Source organism: Lepidothrix coronata, unplaced genomic scaffold (genome assembly GCF_001604755.1).
Source record: "Lepidothrix coronata isolate B3197 unplaced genomic scaffold, Lepidothrix_coronata-1.0 Scaffold5, whole genome shotgun sequence".
NCBI lineage: Eukaryota > Metazoa > Chordata > Aves > Passeriformes > Pipridae > Lepidothrix > Lepidothrix coronata.
The window spans coordinates 9619238-9641541 of NW_016690185.1; the positions used below are offsets into that span (position 1 = coordinate 9619238).

A 22304-nucleotide genomic window follows, 5' to 3' on the forward strand; every position below is an offset into this window, starting at 1 on the left:
AACGGCAGCATCACTGAAGAGCAAGCGGGGACCGAGGAATGCTGAATCTTGGTGGCTGGAGCTGTTTAACCCTCTGCCCTTACCCGCCTGACCCCTGAGACAAGGACAGAAGATGGCAGGTGGCATTCTTCAGAGATGTGGTTTGCCCTGGTCTCTTTATAGCTTGTCTCACACTCAGTGTAGTCCTCTGAATGCCTGTAGAAGCTGGCCAGGCTTCAGCTGCCCAGCTTTCAGCCTGATTTGGGGGAAGTTACTGATTCATGTTGTCTCCAGGCTGGGGGACAGAGAAGCCAACTCTATTCTTTACCACTCAGGCAACATTTTGACCCCAGTATGGATTTTGAACCATAAATGAACTGGAAAAGATCGCAATGTCCTCCCCACTCCTCTTTTTGTTGTTGAATTCACTGTTTTTAATCCCACAGGTGATATAAAAACATAAGAGCGACGGCCAAGAAACTCTCCCAGTTTTTACCTGGTAATAAAAGTTATTTAATGAATGGACCCCAGAGTAAAGTCTTACAGAGTAACTTGACACTGTAAAGTATTTGCTCACTTTTTAGCAGTGTGTGGCCTTGCATATCAGACATGAGCTGTGCCATACATAAGGTTTTATGCATTTCTCCTAAAAGTTTCTGAGAACTGGGAAATAGTAATGCAAATTTGGGTAGTCGTATAGATAATACCTGAAATACTACAGGACATCTGATTGAACATCAGGGAGCCATTTGAAGAAAAAAGAAAGATATGTTGATTCAAAACAGTCCAAAGCAGATTCTAAATTCTGGCATATCTTTATTTCTCCTGGATGAATGGCGATAGATAGTGTGGAGCTGACCTGGTACTTGTGTCCCTATGCTTTGTCAGTGTAGGGCAGAAGCAGTATATTGTTATTCTCACGTGCTGTGCTCTGTCTGCCATTTGCATAGGTCTTCAAGAAGATTATCAGTGTGAGGCTGTTCAGCATCAGGCAATCCTTTTTAAACCCTCACCCATGCTGAGGTCATTTGTGGCTGGCCTCACTGTGTGTACAGGCCATGAAGAAGATCTAAATATAATTTGCTTCCTTTGAAGATTGACATTGCTAGAATTGTGTGATTCTTGTATATGTGAGAGAGCCCATGCTATTTCATGGCAAAGAGCAATAACATTGTTGTATACTGTTTGCATTTCAGAATGTAAAGCTGACTGTGATACCTGCTTCACCAGAAACTTCTGCACAAAGTGTAAAAGTGGGTTTTACTTATACAGTGGAAAGTGCCTTGAAAAGTGTCCTGATGGGCTGGAAGCCAACAACCACACGATGGAGTGCACTAGCATTGGTAAGTCCAGTTCCCACAATCCTGCCTGGTTTTCTCACAGAGGATGGGGAATCTAAGGAAGGCATGTCCAGTTACAACACCAGGGAAGTGCAACTTGAAAATGTTCTGCAGAACAAGATGTATTCCCCAGCACAAAATAGTCAAGGTATTGCCCAAATCTGCCGCTTCACAAGAGGTACAAACTTGGTTGTGGCCCACAAACACAGCCTTGATGCTCTGCCACAGGAGATATGGCCTGTTTGGTCTGCCCTGAGGCAGAATGACGTATATCTCTTACTTGCTTTGTTACAGTGTTATGCAGCACCACTAACGTGAAAGGTTCAAAAACCCTGTGTCAGACCTCATATGTAGTTGAAAGATTAAAATACTCATGGTTTTGCTTTAGCTCCCTTGTACTCCCTGAGTCTTTAAAGTATGTATGAGACAACACTTTGAAGCTTACCTTCACAAAAGTGAAGGCTAGCAACTAAAATGCTAAGGAAACATACACCCCCAAAAAAACCCAATCCCCAAAATGGTATATGTGCATAATCACCTGAGTGCAGAAAATGAGGATGAAAATAAAACACCAAATAGGGTGGCACTGACACTGAAGTAGTGAGATTGATGTCACTGTGACTCACTGGCTGTGGAAAAGAGGCCTGCTTTTGTATCTACAGCCTCTGACTCACAAGCTCCGATTATTCACTCAGGGTCAGTTTTGGAGGTCACCACACCTAACTGTCTGCTTCATCCCTCTGCCACCCCTTCAACTGAAAGAAGACTGAGTGATATATTTGCCTTGGGCTAGTGCAGCTAGCAGCCCATGGGCACGCCGAAGCTGCAGCAGGGTTCAGCTTATTTTAGTATATTGGCTGTGAATTGTGGTGGCTGAGGGCTGTGAACTATGGTGCAAGCAGTAACCTCTTCAGCCACTAGCAACGAGGGAGCACTTAGGCACAGTCTGTCCATGATGGAAATCTCCTCCCCCACAGTATCATGCACATAGCTCTCCCTGGCATCAAGTGTTTTGGAGGGGAAGTAATGTAGGAATAAAAATAATGTGCACTAGTTTGGCATTTTCCTTCTCAAATATTTATTAGTTCAGGTGGTAGTGTAGGCTTTCACGGTTTTATTTGCAAGCAAAGACTTTCATCTTTGAAAGAAATTCAAGGGATCATTTTTGTTTATTGGAGGCTGTTTCCAAGTGCTGTACACTTAGCCGCTTTAACAATGAGTCAGACTCAACTAAGAAAAGCCATTTAAAGCTATGGAGTAAAACAGAACCTTTTCGTGCACGTGAAAGTCAATTATTTTAACAGGACAGTGCCAGTGTAATATGAAAAAAAATGACCCACATGATAATTCACTGAAGGAAGGCTCAGAGATTGCCTGAAGTCAGTTATATTTTCTAGGTTTTGGAAAATTCAGAAGTAAATTCTGGAGCTGGAAAAATACTGACTTACAAATTCCTCCCTATATAGGGACGGGAAGTCTTTCCGTCTTCAATGATGACTTATAATCTTAAACACGCAGTTATACATAAAGTAAATATAAATATTTACTATCATTTATCAAGAGAAGGATACTGAGGAGATGGTACAAGACAAGGATGGCTATTAAGAGCATACTGTTAAGCTTCCAAAGTTACTCTCATTTTTGTTTACACTGTTTGGACAAGTGTGCAGCGACACACATTTTGAGTTCCAAATAGTACAGGATGCACATTCACATCACTCTGATTTAGAAACTGTAACCTACACTGTTCGGAAAAGTTTGAAAACCCATCCCAATCTAAGTTCTCCTCTGCTTTGCCTATTTCCAGCTTGTATATACTACAGATGATGACTCTTTCACAATTTAATCTGAATATCAAGCAGCAAATTACCAAAGATGCTTGACTCCTACTGTAGTATCTTTCAATATCAGTTGGTCCTTTATAACTATTGATTTCCAAATTCAATATCTTTGAGACCAGCTGCAGCAGCTTGACCCCAATAACTTCACTCACCTTTCACACAGGCATGACCAAAGTTTAATTCCACTGAAGCTACAAGGGTTTGTACCTGCATCAAACCAAAGGAACCTAAGAACAAACCCCAGTAACTGATTTCATTGAGACCAATTGTGTTGTTGTTGCCTTGTTTCAGGAATGGAATTACAAAATAGCCAGTAGAAAGTAGTAACTGACATAATTATTTGACATTATTTTGTGCTATATATCCTCAGGTGTCCAATTTCTGTCAATTCACTGCTGTATGTCACTGCTAATTAATTTCATTAGTTTTTACCACCTTTTGGCTGATGCAGAATAAAATTAATGTACCATATATATTGTGTATACAAAAATATATTGGCCAGGCTCAGTTTGTCCTATATTTATTGCAGTGCACTGTGAAGCTAGTGAGTGGAGTCCATGGAGCCCTTGCACAAAGAAAGGAAAAACATGTGGTTTCAAAAGAGGAAATGAAGTAAGGGTCAGAGAGATCGTACAGCATCCATCAGCAAAGGGTAATCCCTGCCCAGCTACAAGCGAGAGCAGAAAATGTATTGTACAAAGAAAGAGATGTCAGAAGGAAGGAAAAGGTACCACGTTATCATCATCATAATATGAGATTGGTATTGTGCTTTTTTAATAATTCACACCTGAATTCTTAGGCCTTGATTGCAGGCTTCACCAAAGCTCCCATTGATGTGGTGTTCTTCGGGCTGGAGAGAACTGTGCCTTTGCCTGGAGTAAATAAAGTCCTAACACTGCTCAAAAAATGTGCTTTGTGTGATCTAGAGAGAACAGGGTGGGCTCATGGGAAGGAACTTTGTCTTTCAGTTCTGTCTTCTGAAAGAGCTGCCAAGATGACGGGTTGCATGTGGCACTCAGAACGAAAAGATCCATCATAAAACATGTCATGGTGGTTGTTGTTTGTTGGGTATCAGGCAGCCAAGTTTCATGCTTCAACCATGGGATTCCTCCAAAACAATTCCTATTTCGTGCTTCCCTACAGGTAAAACTATAGCTCGTGCAAATGCAGCGCTGTGGCCTCTCTCCTGAACTCTTTCTACTTGCTCTGGCTGAACAACATGGCCTGATTTGCATCTAGGTCATGAAGTCCCAGCACAGGAGAAAGACCACAACACTGCATGGCAAACAAGAGAAACTCCACTTGGTTTCACCTAAAAAGCAAAACTGCCAGCAGAACCATCCATCCATGCAAGGCAGCTTGTTGGACTTATTCCCCAGCATGACAGCTAGTGAATGGTATCCCACATGTTAAGAAGTCTATGAAATAATAATTTACACAAATTCCACCCAGTAGATATTGTTGTTCCATTGTTCCCTTTTCTTCTCTTCTTGCAGAGGGGAAGTTCCTTGGTCTGTCCCCAGTGCAGTTACTCTGGTTGACATAGGACGGTCTATGGAATACTTCTTTTTCCCCATCCCTCCCATTTTCCCCATCCTTCCCATTTCCCCATCCTGCCTATTTTCTCTTTTCCTCTCACTCCTTTTGAGGGTGAGTGGAACAGGTGGAGCAACTCTCCCCTCATGTGAACATCTGTGAGTCAGGAGAAGCTGCTGGTAACAAGTACTAACTGACTGTTTCACTGTTAAATGGTGGCAAGGATTGCTGAAATTACTTATGGAAATGTTCAAAGGGTTTGGAACTCATAACCCTTTTGAAGGTTGGCTTGTTCCCTGGGGATGTACTTCATGAGAAGGGAAATAATGTTATTAGAGAGTGTCCAAAGGAGGGCCACTAAGATGGTGAAGGGCCTTGAGGGGAAGCCGTATGAGCAGCAGCTGAGGTCACTTGCCTGTTCAGCCTGGAGAAGAGGAGACTGAGGGGAGACCTCATTGCAGTCTTCAACACCCTCACAAGGGGAAGTGGAGGGGCAAGTAGCAATCTCTTCACTCTTGTGACCAGTGACAGGATTTGAAGAAATGGCATGAAGCTGAGTCAGGGGAGGTTTAGGTTGGATATCAGGAAAAAGTTTTTCACCCAGAGTGTGGTTGCACACTGGAACAGGCTCCCCAGGGAAGTGGTCACAGCACCAAGACTGAGTTCAAGAAGAGTTTTGACAATGCTCTCAGGTACATGGTGTGATTATTGAGGTGTCCTGAGTAGGGCCAGGGGTTGGACTTTATGATCCTGATGGGTCCCTTTCAACTCAGCATATTCTGTGATTCTATGGTTAGAAGGAGGATCTTATGAATCAGATAGCTACAGATGCCTCCCCCTTCCCCAAGAACTGGTTAGATTTACTGATTAATGGGAGCCTATAGGGGTAGGTGTAACCTCCTCCTCCTCCTTTTGTCAGGCAGTGTCTTGAAGAGGTAAAGAGGTGCATCTGCATCAAGGTAAAAGCCAAGGCAACCTATTTACAGATTCCTGTAAAAATGCTACAGATTTCTATGTCCAGGATGCCCAGACTTGCTCCTGTTCCTGCTCAGTGGTGCAACTTGAAACAGCCTCTCATTAGCCCACTGTAACAGGGGGAAGACTCAGGTTTTTTTCCTTATCGAGGCCTATTTTTGACAAGGGTGAAAATATAGGAATGAACTGTAATTTTGGAACTGTGAAACTGGGATTTTTTGGGGCAACAATATTGTGTATTTGTGTATGGTATGTTGGTATTGGTATTTCAGATTGGACAAGACATTTCTCTTTGAGAAATGACTGCTGTTCCTGTGTAATAAGGACTTTAGAAGAAACTACTCAGGTATTTTATTGTCCATTCTTATTTTATGGGATTTAAGCCAAACCATACTTGAAAAATACTGTGCACCACAAGAATTCATTCACAATCAGGAATCTTTTTCTTTCATTCTTTTCTACAGTGTGCTTAAAGGTGGGGTTTTTTCTTCCTTTTGAGCAAGTCACAGTCTATATCCTAGCCTGTTTTATGATCAGTAGACAATTCCTTCAAAACCAATGAAGGCTGATGAAACCTATGTTCCAACTCTATCTGTGCCCTTGGGATTTGTGTGTCTATATCTGAAAGCCATTTTTTTATGTTCTGAAATCCACCTTCTCAGTATCTACAAAAGTCTTTCCCATTCATTTTCATACACCTTCTCAGGGACATGATTTTTTTTTTTTTTTAAGAAAGATAATTCTTAATAAATATGAAGAAATTCACATATAAAACATCAGGTTAAAATAGCTTCAAGGGATGGATTATGGTGACAAGAAAGGAAACTGAGAATTAAGCTACAAGTTTTCCTTCTGTTCTTACTGGAATGGGGAAACAAAACTTTCCAACTTAACTCCAGGCAACATATCTTCCCTACTGCTACTGTCCCTTATTACACAAAAAGAAACTTCTGTTCCCCTTTGAACAATAGAGTAATTGCCCGAGAAATCAAGCCAGGCTCTGTTCTTATGGCTAGCTGTGCCCATGCAGTGAGTGCAGAAGGAGGTAACAACAGAAACACTTAAAAGGGAAGGGAAAGTAAATAAGTTTGTATTTACTGTTGAGAAATATTGACAGTTCTCTTTTTTATTGTACAACTCCCCGTGGCTGTTCAGGGGTTGCTTTAGAATTTAGCTTCCATGGCAGTGGCTTTTGAAGTGTAGCTGCAGACCCAGCAGTTACGAACAGTGCTGTTAATCTTTTCTCCATGGCCATGACAAGAGAGCTAGCTTGGTCAGCCTTGGCCATTTCCATGTTGAATAGATGTCTGTGGCTGAGGGAGCTAGGGCAAAGACCACATGATGACGGGGTATGCTCGTCACAGATGCCTCAAAGACTTTGCTCAAGAAGTTGAGGTCAGAGACAGGATGTTAGTCAGTTAAGGCACTCCTATCGCGCAGCAGCAAGGACATGTCTCTGGAACAGCTATCCAAAACGAGATAAAGCAGATGAAGAGAGGGTTTCTTTGTTTGTTTCCATTTGCTAGTGTGTTATTGAAGCTGATGAGATCTATTGCAACCTTTTTTTTTTCCCCTCACTGGCTGCAAAATGAAGTTTTACTGTGAGAAGGTGCTAGTATTTTCAGAATGGATGAAAACAAATCGGAATAATGAGGAAACAAATAGCCCAACTAGTCTAAAAGGCTCTTTTTGCTTATTTTAGCACTAAATAAGTTGATTCTAGGATGTTCTGACATGGTAATTCCCATGTTTTTCATATACAGGCTCCTTTTATAGTTCAGTCCTTTCCAAACTTCACTGTAATTTATTTCATCGTTCTCCTCTTTTAGTCCCATGATGGTGAGTTCATTTTAGTCTGCATATTAAATTCTATTTTTCTTCTTTCTTTCTTTCCCTCACACATTTTTTTTCCTCCTCCAGTGCAGTACACTGTTACTTTTGCCCTTCCACACTTAACACTTTCTTGACTCCTACCCTTCACTGACAGATATTCGTTGAGTCACATGTTTCTTGTAGCCATGTCCATTCGTGTCAAATGGTAAATAGATGTACTGGAAAAGCATAACATGCAGAGCTCTTCAAACACTGAAAATTATCCTTTGCCTTAATAAATGTGCTCTCGCCAAACACGAGTCCCTTTGGACTGCTGTCTGCAAATGTGTGAGATTGACTTTTACTGGCCAAAAGACAAATATTCTGAAATTCTGATATTCTGCATACAAAAGTATTTGTGGGGAAGGAATTGCATGTTTTCATGAGTAATTCTGCCAAGAAGAGAATATTCACCACATGACTTTCTGTGGAGTCCCAGCTAAACCCCCACAGAGATCAACCAATTTTAAGTGCTTTCAGAGAATATGTTCTGATCAGTTTGAAGAGACTAAAAGAACTCATCAAAACTAGTATTATTTATGAACAAGGAAGACACCTTAGAAATCTGGGTATTGTACAAGCCAATAGATAGATGACATTAGTTACACAGCTGTATCGCTGTAAGCAAATAAAATTATATTTCAATTGTTGCTCATTCATATATTGAATGAGCAACCACAATTGCATGTTTGTGGTGTTTAGATGTTCAAAGGACAGAAGCAATGCTAACTGCATCCCATCTGTGCAAACACAGACCAATGAAGGTTCCTGTTCCTGATAGGCAAAAATTCAAGCATTAGAAATGAAGACATGGTGGCATGGGTGTAGAAAAGCATATTTCTTTTTCACAATGAAATGTAGGAATTTACCACCTTGTACAGTCTGAAAGCAGGATATTGTTATGAGAGGAAGAGGGGTAATTTTAGTCAAAATTCAAAAGACTACACCCCCCTGGAGGCAAGGTAGCTTGTCCATTAATGGCTTGTGCTGTAAGGAGAATAGAGACATTATGCTGTGATTTATTTTTTTTTTTAAATTACAGCAGGAATAAGAGAGAGAGCAGTGTCTTTGAGATGAGGAGCTGAATTCTGGGTATAGACTGGCAAGCAGAAGGGAACTAAGGGAACAGGATTTATTGCTGAACAGTTTTAATAAGCAAGTATATATATTTTGGGTAAATAAAGTAAAATAAATGCTCCTATCTTGTACTGCATATATGTGACTATAAAAACGCAGGTTTGATTGAATAACTTAGAGAATTGAGACTCAACTCATGTCTTTTGTTTCTCTGGACTAGTTCCTCCATCCCTTATTGCTATACGTCCACATAATGCTTTCAACATAATAATCCGATAATGTCTGAAAAAGCCTTCAGTTGGCTATGCTGTGAGGAAGGAATCCTATCAGGTAACCATCAGATTTCCCAAACCACCACCCAGCTAAAAATCCCAAGCCATTCATCAAGAATTCACTTTAGCTGAAAACAATTTAACTTAGTGCAAACTTAAAATATCAGTCGATAAATTAATTTCACTCATTTAATTTAAGCTCATTGAGTTACCCACCCTAATGTACACACTCTGATGCCACACAGATCCATGTAACAATGAAGCACAGAGGGCTCTGGAGTCTAAATTAAGTTGCCCCTTTAGTATTTCTCACAAAGAAAAGTTTCTGCAGTAATTCTACACCAAATCCTGTTGAGGGGTATTAACTTCATTAGCAGTCAGCTAAGCCATCCCAGGCAAAACAAATTAAAAATAGTCCCTATTAAAAGAGAAGAAAAGATGTGTTAGTTGCATTACATTTCAAAATGTAGGTGGAAGTACAGTAGTGAAGTCATTTGAAATCAGCATGACTTTCCCCACTTTTTTGCTCAAGGTTTTAAACCTTGATATGTAAAATCAGGGTTTCATGATCTTCACAACCCACAGAAATTTCTGTGTAGCCACTTAAGACTTGCATAAGTATGTGCCATATCAATGTGTTTATTAATGTGCCAATACACCTTTTTTTCCCAAAAATTCTTGACTGACAGGCCTCCGGAACAGTTGCTTGTGCATTTTGCTGAGTTCTTTTGTCACACTGGACAATCTGAATTTTATATGGATGCAATTGATTTTGCCATCTGAGAAATCAGACTAGGAATGACAAGCTGGGACTCCACTGAGCCTCTGTAGGCTTTGCAAGGGTATGATGGGGTTCACTCCATTTAGGCTGGACAGCTAAAAATTGCTTGCTATTGTCAAAACAAGGGTCGTGTTAATGGTGGGGTTAATACTGCACCTAAGATGCTGTAAGACAGATTCTAAGAAGTGCAAAATAATTTGCTTCCTGAAAGTGCCTGTTTCTTTCCAATGATTTTTAAGTACAGCCTAATATGAGTGATATGGACTTTTAACTGTTAACTTTTAAATTAAAGGGCGCATTTTCTCCATCTGTACGGTAATGACTTTGCAACACTGCAAAATCTAAATCAAAGTTCACTCAGACAGACTCTGTAAGCAAGATGAGTGTGTTTCAGGGAATCCATAGATCAGCCACAGTAAAACAAAAACCAGAGTTGAAAAATACTCATGTCCAACAGTAATTTCACCAAGTGTTGGCAAAATCAAGGTTAGAGCAGCATTTCGTTGTGTTGATAAACATCTAGTAGTGGCTGCACATCTGCTTATTCAAAGGTGGGTTGCCTTTCAGAGAACAAGCTCTGAATAGTCTGTCCCTATGCACTCCACACACCAAAGATAAAAGTCTCCTCCAGTGCAATGGAGGCCCACACACTTCAGTAATTCCTCAAACAAATTTTTCTGATTAAAAAAAAAAAAGAATTTGAGAAAATTCTGTATATTTCTGGTATTTAGTAATTTTACTTAATCACATTTAAATCCTAAGCATTGCTATATGGGAAAGTAGGATATTCCAATCACAGCCCGTCCTAAAAGTCACATCTTATCCCTCATGTAGAACTCAGTGGCCTTTAAAATAAGAGGGCTGGAGCATGTGAGCCAGGGAGACATCACAGTACACAGTTCGCTCGTATAACTGTGAGAGTGTGTCCTGTGTGAAGGTCACTAGTGTGGTTATGGTTAATGACCCTACTCCATGGCAGGTCACAGGACTTCTGAAACCTCAAAATGAACATGAAACTAATTACTGCAACCCTGTGTTTACATACTGCATACGCCAATGGGCCCTAACTCTGGCCTTTGCAAGCCTGAGTTACTATAATTGAGGAATCTGTTTTGTGAAGAGTTTGGTTGTTTATTTTCCATTTGTTGCTGCCAAGAGGACTTCTCATTTCCTTTCCTTGCAGGGGTTTTGACTCTTTAACTTTAACACATTTCCAGCCTCCAAGAGTAGGGCTGCTGAGACCAGGAATCTGCTAGTTGCAACATGAAGTGAAATGGCATCCTGGGGATACCCTGAGTGAGGCAGGGCATAGACAGCACAGGGCTGCCCACTGCTGCTGGACACCAGACAAGGACATGACCTGGAGAAGAAATCTGGGTGAGAAGAGTTCAGAGGGGGAGATAAAGATGAAATGAGTCGAAATGATTTGTGAATCTCAAATAGCTAGTATTAAAGGATGTACTTACTCTACAAATCAAGGGCTGAAAAGGTTGGAAAAAGTTATTTTTAACCTCATAGCATTTAAAAGATTTAATCACAGGCAGTTTTTTAAAGTTTTACTAGGTTACTATCTGCAAAGGGAGACATTAAAATCTGAACTAATTAATAATAATATTTTGTTTTGCTACAAGTACATTTATTTTGCTTGTGCTAGTATGAACATTAAATTCTCATCACATCCTCCAGTTGTGACAGACATGTATGAACCACACAAGCAAGTGGTACGTACCTGCTGTGCACCTCTGCACATGTGGTACACTTGACTGCAGACACTGCATGTACCATGCCAAGGTTGTACTCACTGAGTAATATGCATCTTGATGAACAGTCAGGTGAAAATGGCTGTGCCCTCAGGTAACAAAATCAGTTTTAGCCCTACAGGGTGCTGGGCCGACACTGTCTCTGTGCTCCTCAGAGCATGTTCTCCTTTCTGGCTGCTAGCTCCTCTCTCACCACATTCTGCCTCCTCTCTGTCCTGGGGGACTTGGAGTGGGGAGGTCACTCAGATGACCTGAGGCCCTCTGGAGTAAGCTATAAAAAATGTGCAGGAATGCTGATGATAAAAAGTATCAACCTTGTATTAACAGGAATAGTGTCAAAGCTGAGACAGAAGTGTGTAATCAATTGCTCTCGTAAGGGACGTGAATCAGAAAAAAGCTGATTGCATTATTTTATTAAAATGTCAACAATGTGAGAGCAGTCCTCTTCAGATCCCTAAACCAAATAAGGGATAGAACTCAGCTCTTTTTCTTTCTGATCTTCCCTTCTGGTGCCTCCTTGTGCTCCAGAATTGGCTAGTTGACTATATTTTAGATGCCTGAGCTTTGTAGTAAAAACAGATAGAAATACAAACCACCCAAGAACCCTTCTTCCTCTCCCTTCCAAAGTATCCATCAGATATTCATTCAACACCAAATTTCCAGCACCTACCTAAAGTCTTCCCTCTTCAATAAAAATGTCTGAGATTGAGAGCTCCAGCTCTAGAAGGTGAAATCCACATCCGTGTCTACCCTGCAAAAGACCAGGCAGAGGTCTGCTCCTTGCCCACATGGCCAAGGGCCACCTTCTGGCTTGCAACCAAACTAGCTGGGGCTGTTCCCTCCACAGCAGATTTGACTGGGGAAGAGCACTGCTGCAGGTCAGAGTCCTTAAACAAACTACAAGTTATGTTGTGCAGACATGCAGGGGTCTGCCTAGTCTCTGGCCTTCTTCCCTGGTACAGCTGTACTTAACTTATTCATGGCACTTTCACCTTCAGCAACTTCATATTGTTGAGTTTCAGGGAGAAGCAAATAGGAAACTGTGACTAGTTTTGTAGGAGAAGCAAATAGGAAACTCTCCCCTCTCAGCACCACAGAGCAGAGACCATGTGCAAAGAGCATATCACTCTATCTTTCCCCACCTCCCTTCCCTCCTCTGCAGAACATCCTCACATACCCATCTTTCTCTCCTCACTGGTCTTCTATCACATCTCTCAGCTGATGCTTCCAAAGTCCTTCCCCTAATTTCTAGTGATTTAAGGAGCTCCTTCTGAGGGAGGGACATGTTTGTCACTGCTGGAAGAGAAAATAAGACTCTTCCAGGCTGTGGGCCACAGCAGGATATCTTGATGACTGCTTTCTGCTGACTCTTCAGAAGACCACAGCAAGCTGTTTTCTCACCTTTGGACAATATTACTAAAAAGTAAAGGTGAAGGGAGGTGGCTGCTGACAGCAGGGCTCACCTGGCCCTTGCCACCTGGAGATCTAAACCTTTTTACTACTTTGACCTGTCTATCCTGGAAAAAAGAACAAATGCAAGGGAGGAGTTTGATAGCACATCTATCAAATTTTGTCCAAGAATGCAAAACATCTGGAGTATTTGAGCTACAGAGTAAATCAGGCAGTGGATGTTTCGAATCTAATGGCGAGATATTCAGCACTGTTTAATCAGCTAAATCCTGGGCTGTGGAACACTTCCATGTATAGCAATGCTGTTATAACACTGCAATCATGGGCAGCAATGGTACTCATTCATTATTGTGTTACAGCTGCCCTTATTTTAAAAGGCCTGATCAAAGATGCACTGAAATCCCATTGACTTCAGAGTACTGTGGATCTAACTGTAAAGTAAGGATTTTCAGCATTCCTTTGTAACAAAGCGAAAACAAGGGAGCCCTTTTTTGGCTGTTGTTTCTCCTCATCTTTCTGGATATTTGCCTGTTCTTCCCCACCCAGTCAGCTCTGTTTGCTTTTCCCCACCCACGTCTCTGCATCACCAGTCTCGTTGTCTCAGCTCACTCTCCCTGCCAGCTCTGACACCTGATGTAGCCTTTGGTCTGCTTAGGCTACCACCTCCCAGCTCTTCCACCTTCATAAGTTTGAAAAACTTACGAAGTTAAACACTTGCTGCCATAACTTTTGTTTATAAAGGTCCAAAGGAGCTTCACAACATTCCCAAGAATGAGACGATGACATCCCATATTATTATCAGAGATTGTAAAGAACAGGAGGGAGGTTGTGGGAACCTCTATCATGGAAGATTTTTAGAAGATTAGACAAATATTCATCAGAGATAGCCTAAGTATAGTAGTTCAGCTTCATAGACTAATAATAAACTAGATAATGCTTTGATTAACATTTATAAAATGGCTACAAAATTTCCACAATTTTTTTTCTTGTCTGTTGCCTTCTGTAAGACTCCTAGGGAGAGGCAACATACTGCACATTTACAGAGCACGAATCCAAGTATCTCTGTCTGCTGACATCAGAATAAGGTCTCCTGCTGTCTTTACCAACCTCAGATTTTTATTTGGGCCTGAGTCAAAGAACTGAATTCAAATTTCCTTTCATTTTGTCCAGTTTAGTAATTTGCATTGCTGAGATATCTGCTCGTGTTTCTCTTTGTATTCATCAGTTTTGTATCAGTTATAGGAAGCATACAGGGCTGGATTTTCTTACTAATTCACCAGAGATATGAGCTAGCACCTCTCTGCCAATGAAGGTGTGTATATTTTAAGAGCAGATGAAGATATGGCCCCTGAGGGCCATATTGCTGTATGCTTAGGCCTGAAAAAAAGAGAGCTAATATAAGGACAGGTGAAAACAAATATTATTTTCAAGTAATTTTTGTTGAAGTGATTTTGCAGTAGTAAAAAAATTAACAGGGAGAAGAAAACCCAAGATTTATAATTTAAAAATGTGGTGGCCATGCAAAATTCAGAAAAAGTATTTTCTAAATTTTCTCTTTTTAGTTCCTTGAAATCCAAAATGGTAGCAGAAGAATTAAGCAGCGTTCCGTATGAAACATATACAGGTAGTATTAAGGTCAGGATTTGATGAACATATTTTCTATTGTTTTTTTTTTGGTTTATAAGCAAAATGACCCAGTAATGAAACTTTTCAATTCTAATCTAATCCTCCCCAATATCTATGGCAAACAGTAGCCTCAGTATAAAGATTTACAGCTACAGTTATGTCTCTGCTTTGTTCTTAAGCATGTATTTACTTCTGCCCATTTGCTTTCTGAAATTTTCTCTCATTTGTCAACTGAAGAACTCCGTTTAAAAGGAAAACAGGCTTTAGACATGAAACACAGCTACATTCCTGAAACATGAGATGAACAACCTTTAATTCACGCAACCTTTCATTTACAGTAATGTTTAATGGATGGGCTGGTTTCATTATGGACAATGCCTCTCCCTGTCATTAGCCTGCAGAAAGGTCTAAAACTCTCAAGCATTTAAAGGAGCTCTGTTTCATGCTCTGTCTTCCCTCTTCCCTCCCCTTCTCCGCTCCCCATCACCCCTTCTGACTGCCCTTGTTCTAAGTGCATAATCTAAATGCTGTACTCTGCAAATTGCACTTATTGCTGGCTTCGAGCTTCGAATAACCCTTCTGAACACTTTTTATACAAACCTAACAAGGTCAAAGTTGGAAAAATCTCAGCTGGTGGACTTGGATCCCATGAGCTAGTGACCATTTATAATTAATATTAATGAATGGCAGACGACAGATGTTTATTGCCTACGCAGAAATGTGCATTGCTAAACCAGAAGGATTTAGTTTAAATCCAGAGGAACTGACTTTATTTCTCATATGATGTGGGTGGTGGGAGGGAATGCCAGTGGGCGATCCAGACCCTACTACCTTTAAGCATGCGCAAGGAAACAATATTTCTGTAAAGAACAATCCTGAGCTCTCTATTTGAAGTATGACATTTGGTCCTTCAAACCATTAACTGAAGTAAGGAGGACTCTGTCCCTTTCAGTGTCTCTGATTTGCAGCAGTAGTGGTTTTTATGCATAGATCCCAAAGCACTTAACAAAATTAAGGATCTCTTTTCTCTGTTTTACACTTGTGGAACCTGAGAAAGTCATATAAAGGCCATATTATAAAGAAAAGAAGTTTTTCTCACTGAGACAAAGGATCACATTCCCAGGCACAGCATATTTTTTGTTCCTGGATTTTTTTTCCACAGTGATCTTAAATTAAACTAAAGCTTCAATGGATAAATCTCTCAAGTTTAAATGTGACACAATGGAAGATGTAATATGGAGATGGAAGAGTCTCTGTGAATACCTCTGAATACTTCAGGCTTAAGGCTGATGGAATCTCTGTTTTCTATCTGAAAGAAACTCAATCTTTCAGAGCACATAAATTAACTTCTTGGACAAAGAGACATCTTGGGTAGCATTTTCAAAAGTACATGAACAATTTTAAGTTACTTTTTAGAGTTTCTGGCTGAGGTTGGAGTAAGGGTCTATTTGTTCTGAATTCCTTGAATAAAGCATCCTGCTCCTTATTAGTATCTTACTACAGTATGTGTGCACCAACTATTTCCTGTTTTCTTGCCCCTGAGATTTCTACATTTCTGTACGACAGTCTGTAAAGTGTTTCAGAGCGTGCCATACCAAACCCTTGCAAAATATTATTGGGTTTAGTGGCTAGAGAGTTGGTCTCAGATGTTATAAAAGAGTGCCTAACAAGTCACTAACAAAAGCAGGTGGTGCTCAGATCTGTAGAAATAGTTAGCAGTTTCTCCTTTTGACTAAAGCAAAAGGTCTTGGAGCAGGCAGGAAAGTGATTAGTTACTCAGTTTTAAAGAGAAGCATGAATATATTTGCTGATTAATGTGAGTGGGCTTCTTCATCTGGAGGCAGGAGACAGCTGGAAAGAGAGAGTGCTTGTCCCCACAGTCCCAGTTTTCAGAGGCTAGAGAAGGTCCTGACGTGTTGCAATACATTATTGTACTGAAAATATCACTCACTGAACTTTTGCTTCAGGTTCCTTAGAACCTTTCTTGCATTCCAATAGTTCGGCTCTTGTAACCAGCCCTGATGTATGCGCTGCACACACACCACAGGCACACCTAGGACTGTTACCAATGTATCAGCACTGCTGTGACACTCTTGGGGTACCAGCCAAGCACTAAGCAAAAAAATAAAACATGCCTGCAGCGAGTTCTGCTGAGCTGCCATCACACACTACCGGTAGAAGCTCTGTGAGATGGGACACAGGTCAGATCTCCTGGTGAGGTGGATCAGGAGTCACAGATCTTCCTTAGCACTTGGGGGTGCCCTCTGTCATGAGAGGCTGCTTTCTCATCTCAATGGGAGCCGCATCTCCTCTAGCCTTTGGGCCATGCGACCGCATCCATATCCAACCTAAGTGGCATAGCAGTCAGTTTATAAAGTACACTAAGTGAAGTGGACTCCAGTGATGCGCTGCCACATGGTATAATCATTCACATTCCACTTCAGGCTACTCAAAAAGCCGGCAGCTCACTTCAGTGTGCAAAGCTGTGTTACTACAAAAAGCTCTAAATGCACAGTTCATCCTCAGGGATTTAAAAAGAATAAACTTATCACATTTTTGGAAAAAAAAGAAGAAGACAAGACAGCCTGGATAAAATTTACATGAACAATTCATATCTGTGATTCATGTTAAATTGAAAACTTACAGACAATGTTAAAATATTTACATTCAAGTTTTTTTTCATGCATATCCTCCATGACACCTACTTAGAAATATTATTTTAAATATTTTATTTAAAATATTTTCCAAATAAATGGAAAATAACAGATTATTAGTCATCACATTTCCCAGAAACTTGCTGATTTTGACGAAGTCCCATTAGAAAGTAGGCAGGCTTTTGAAACAATTTTGTCTTTTTCTTAGGTTTCTGCCTAATATCCTGGCAGTTTGTCCATTGGGTTGACCTCTGGCAACCCACCTGGCAGGCTGACAAAAACTCAGCAGCCTGAAAATCTGATATGCCTTTTACAACTTGGTCCTCCCGAGCTTCCTAGGGCTACATTCTGAATCCTTTTGGCATAGAAATTTCCTGAGCCTTTTTCAGAGACAGCCCAAGAGTCTTGGTGACTCCAGTGTCCTTTTCCACAAGCCTCTCTGTACATGGTAAACTGCTAGGTATTCTCTCAATAGGTGAGAAAAATTCTTCAGAGGCATATGGAGATGGTCAAAGTGAAATCTCATGTCATGTTTTTTCAGAGAGGACCTTTAGATGGTCTTATCTGTATGAAATTTAGAAACCTGACCTGTCATTTTAATCAGCATGAAAATGTATTTGGACATATTTGCACTACTTTGAGAGGGGAGGATCAATGCTTTGACCAGCGGAAATAGTACACACACATTGGAGACACAAAACAGAAAGAGACAGTCAACTTTCAACACCTTGATTTGAAAAGTATCCTTGAAAGCAAATTCTCTCTTCATTTACACCAGACACCAACCTTGGTGACCTCCATGTGTTTGAGCAAGTACAACGGAGAGCAGAATCCAGCCTCCGGCGAATTTAAGTAATAGCACCCGGCTCTGTGTGCTGATGGTTTTGATGAGTGGATCCATCAGGAGTTGCTGTCCCCTTACATGTTACCTGCTGCTGACAGTCTGATCCAGCCATCTGGCTGGCCTGGGTTACCTGTGGGACATGCAGGGACTCCCATCTACCTGTCAGCACAGGTGTCACCGCAGGCAGAAACGCAAACAAACCATGCTCAGAGAGGAGTGGTCAAGTGAACCGTACTGAGAGGGGCCAGAGCTGCATCCTGTTGACTCCTCATCTTCCTCTACCTTCCTGGTCTATCAGGAAGCTTAAGGAAATGTAAGGAGGAGGTTCTAGGGGGAGTGTATAACTGCTCTTATATCAGCAAATGAAATGGTGCAAGATGCCCAGGCTCCCTGGTCCTGGTGTGTAGTACCAGGGCAGGAACTGCTGGCCTGGCCCAAGTGTTGGAGTCAGCACTTGCAAATTCCCTCCAGGATCTGTACTCAACCATCAGTATAGACCAGGTCTGAGCTATGATCACTTATGAAAAAGGGCATTCTTAGGGATGCATCCAGACATTGGTGTCTTATAAGTATCATCTGAATTAGCAGGTTACATTAAGGCAATCAGTGTAAGTAAAGCCAAGGAAAACATTTTTTCTCATTTATCCCTTGCTTCAGAGCACTTCAAGCACAAATTTGAGTACTAAAGAAACAAGTTTCTTTGTGTGTGTTTTTGCCTTTTTACTACTGTACTAGAAAGACTTCAAATGTCTGCTGAGGCATTAGCATCTGTCTCTTATCATGTATAACTTTTCTTGATTATTTCTAGAGCAGCAGACTAAACATGCAGATCTGACATAATGCAGCATCACATTTTTATTTCTGGTTTGTTCAAAAGCCTGCACCAGCTGAACTAAGTCTCTAAAAAGGACTATATTTATGACCTCAATCCAAGTTAACAGAAGGGCTTGAATTATTGGTGCCTTAAAGGAAGACAAGCTATTAGAGATTCCTCCCAGTATTCTGATGCTCTAATGACAGGGTGAGGGCTTTTGGTACCAATCACTCTTATTCCAAACCTTTGTATTTGCACCTGATTCTAATAGTCTTAAAAGAGGCCTATCAAGTGGATTTGGACACTCATACCTTTTCACCACTTTTAGGAGAGCTGTAAAAACCAAATCCCATTCAGAAGTCACTGTTAAAAGTCTCAAGGCAGAAAATGCCAGTTTTGTAAATACCAGCACGGCGTATGTCACTTCCTGTCCAAAGCAATGGGGAGTGATTTTCTGCTCTATTAAATAGCCATTACTTTCCTCTCTTTGGAAGCTGTGTTCAACCTTTATAAGCTGTGGGTTCTTATAAGATGAAAACTGTTATGTAATTACAAAATTGCTGTTGTTAGAACATTAGTCCTGATTAAAACAAGGCTGCTAACAAATTCCCTCAGTCCCAACAGACAAGTGAGGAGGAAACAGCAAACAGAACTCATTATACCAATCCTCTTCCTCTGGCTGCTTCTTTGACTGGCAGATATTCTTCTATTTTCAGGCACTGGCAATGTCTTTTCTATGGCATGGGAAAGGCAGAACCAACCTGTTTGCAAAGACATCATCACATGCCAGGGACTTTTCATAAGCCTTGCTTATGAGCTCATGAGCATAGCAGTGTCATTTCCCAAGCAGCCCACATAAGAAAAGATCTCTTCAGACTGCCCATGCACCTAACAGGATACAAGTTTATACTTTAATCTCCTACAGCAGCAAAACCTGACATCTCCTGTCTTGGCATAGCTAATCTGCTCAGCCTCCTTCCATTCCTCTCTGCCCGCTTTCTGCAAATGGCTGTGGCACAGGCCTGAGCTATTTCTGTAATTGGAAACAACATTCTCATTCCCACTAATGTGCCTGTTTCAGCACTGTTCTCTTCTTGCAAGAACAAGCTAGCACACACAATGTAAATAAGAATATTTTTCAAGTGAATGCAGTCTAGTAGTCCAGATTCTGTTTTCAGAGGAAAGTGAACCTCAAGGATCACAAGTCTCATACAAAGACATCTGAAGTCTACATCTAGAGAAGCATTTCCATTTTTAAAAGGAGGTAGAACATGTAAGTACAAGTTAGTCACCAAGTCCCCTAATGCAGTTGCTCAGTTACCCTGAAGCCTTCTGTTTTCCAGGCTGAACAATCTGAATTCTCTCAGCTTTTCCTCACAGGAGAGCTGCTCCATCCCTCTAATCATCTTGATGGGCCTCCCCTGGACTCACTCCAACAGGTCGGTATCCTTCCTGTGCCTGGGACTCCAAGCTGGATGCAGTGCTCCAGATGGGGTCTTATAAGAGTTGAGTAAGTAGAGGGACAGAATCTCCTCCCTCAACCTGCTGGCCACACTGCTTTTGATGAAGCCCAGGATACAACTGGCTTTCTGGGATGCAAGTGCACATTGCCAGCTCATATCCAGCCTTTCATCCACCAGCACTCCCAAGTCCTTCTCAGCAGGGCTTCTCTCCATCTTTCATTCTCCAGCCTGTATTGACACTGAGGGTTGCCCCAATCCAGGTGCAGCACCTTGCTCTTGATCTTGTTAAACCTCATGAGATTCCCATTGGCCCTCTTGTTGAGCTTGTTCAGGTATCTTGAATTTTCTAAGATCACCACATAGAACTGTGGATATGATACATGCTTTAAGTTCTGTATCCATCTGGACTGGTATGGGAAGCCATTGTTCAGCATGATGATAGCCTGCATGCATCTCAACAGCAGGAGAACATAGGTTTGGCCAAGTTAATTGCTCCTTGAATGCCTTTCATCTTTAGCTCTGTTAAAATTTTTACCTATATTCTCTTCAGTTGTTCGAATGTCTTCGGGAGAAAGTAAGGCCAAGAAATGCACTTAGGTTGCTCTGAAGTTTTTGATCCTCACCACTCTGGTTACCTGAAAATCTAGTGATTTTAAAATAGGGCCACAGTAGCTAGGAATAAACAAAAAGATTGGTGTTAAGAAAGTTATGCTGTTTAAACTTCAAAAAGATTTAACAAATTACTCAGCCACTTGTGGCTTGGGAATGAAAGCAGAATGTCCATTGCATCAGTGGGCAGATGGGCATTTGGAGGCTTGTTATCCTAGCAAGTAGTGTGAGCACATGCTACAGGATGTGTTCCAGAAAAAAAAAGTGTCACTTTTTTTTTTTGAAAATGAGAATGATCTGCTCATTTGCATAATATGGCATGACTGTATTGTAGACAGAGCTATAGTGAGTTTAGAGCTTAAGGCACGCTCATCTTCCTGGAATCATTGCTCAGCACATGCCGTGCTGTTGTTGTCAAGGTCACATCATGATGAAATTGTGACGGACTTTTAGTGTAAGAGGACTAAAAATGTCTCTGAGAAGGGTATGGACAGGTGGGAAGGAGAGCGACACAGCATGGTGGCACTTAACCCTCAAGCTTTGTCCTTGTACCCTGTGGGGTACAGAGGGGTTAGGGCACTGGTACTGGAGCACCAGTGCTGACAGTGCTCCTACAGCCAGGAAAGCGCCAAGAGGTGAGTCAAGGCTGTGAAGGGTATGCAAGAACACTGTGTCCCATTACAGCAGTGGCTCGTGGTCTTTTGTTATAGCTCTTCAGCTTATTACAGTGTAGTGGGGAGGTTTTTGTGGTCTGTGGTGACAGGCACAGTAGAAGCACCAGTACCCTTCCAGAGTGGGGACTATTACATCAGTGCCTGCAACCCCAACAGGCACAGTTCCATGACTTCTCTCGCCCCTTCTACTCTCCCAGGCCAAATTTCTTCATGGGAGTGATGCAATCATCCCAAATGTCTGATGTCAGATTCTCATCCCTCTGGGTTTTCCATGAGACCTACCCTGTAACACCCCCTTCACCAAAGCAAAACAGTTTGCACAGTTAGATTTTATGCCTTCCTATGGTTGTTTGGGGTTCCAGTGCCCACAGAAGGGAGAAGTGAACAAATATGCTGCACTGAGTTCCCTGTAATAATTGCAGTTGAATATAATAAGTGGGACTAAGTGACAATGCCTAAAGTAGATGAAATCTGTCATCTGTTGTAGTTAATCCACACCAGTCATGATTTCCTAAGTAAATCTCTGTCACATAGTGATCTTGAGTACCAAGGTCTCCCAAGTCATGACCAACACCTCCTCCCTATAATCCATAAAATACAGCTATAGGTCTAGTGGAAACACCACATCTGACGAGATAATACAAAGGCTTCTCTGAAATACCCTAGTTTGCATACTTATTGATGTATTCAGGCGTGGATTGCATAAATACAGATGCAGGAGTTTATTTGACCAGGGGCTATAAATTAGATTAGGGGCCTCTGGTGGTCTAGTGGTTA

At 41.3% G+C, this 22304-nt stretch overlaps 1 protein-coding gene across 4 annotated transcripts in view; it reads left to right on the forward strand.

Moving 5' to 3' along the window:
• RSPO3 (R-spondin 3) overlaps positions 1-22304 on the forward strand; it is a 63651-nt gene that overhangs the window by 35571 nt on the left and 5776 nt on the right. For all 4 annotated transcript variants that reach the window (XM_017830613.1, XM_017830597.1, XM_017830590.1 and 1 more), the window contains 2 exons: positions 1176-1322; positions 3690-3887. In XM_017830613.1, coding sequence (XP_017686102.1) covers positions 1176-1322; positions 3690-3887 — 345 coding nt within the window. The remainder of the gene's footprint in view (positions 1-1175; positions 1323-3689; positions 3888-22304) is intronic.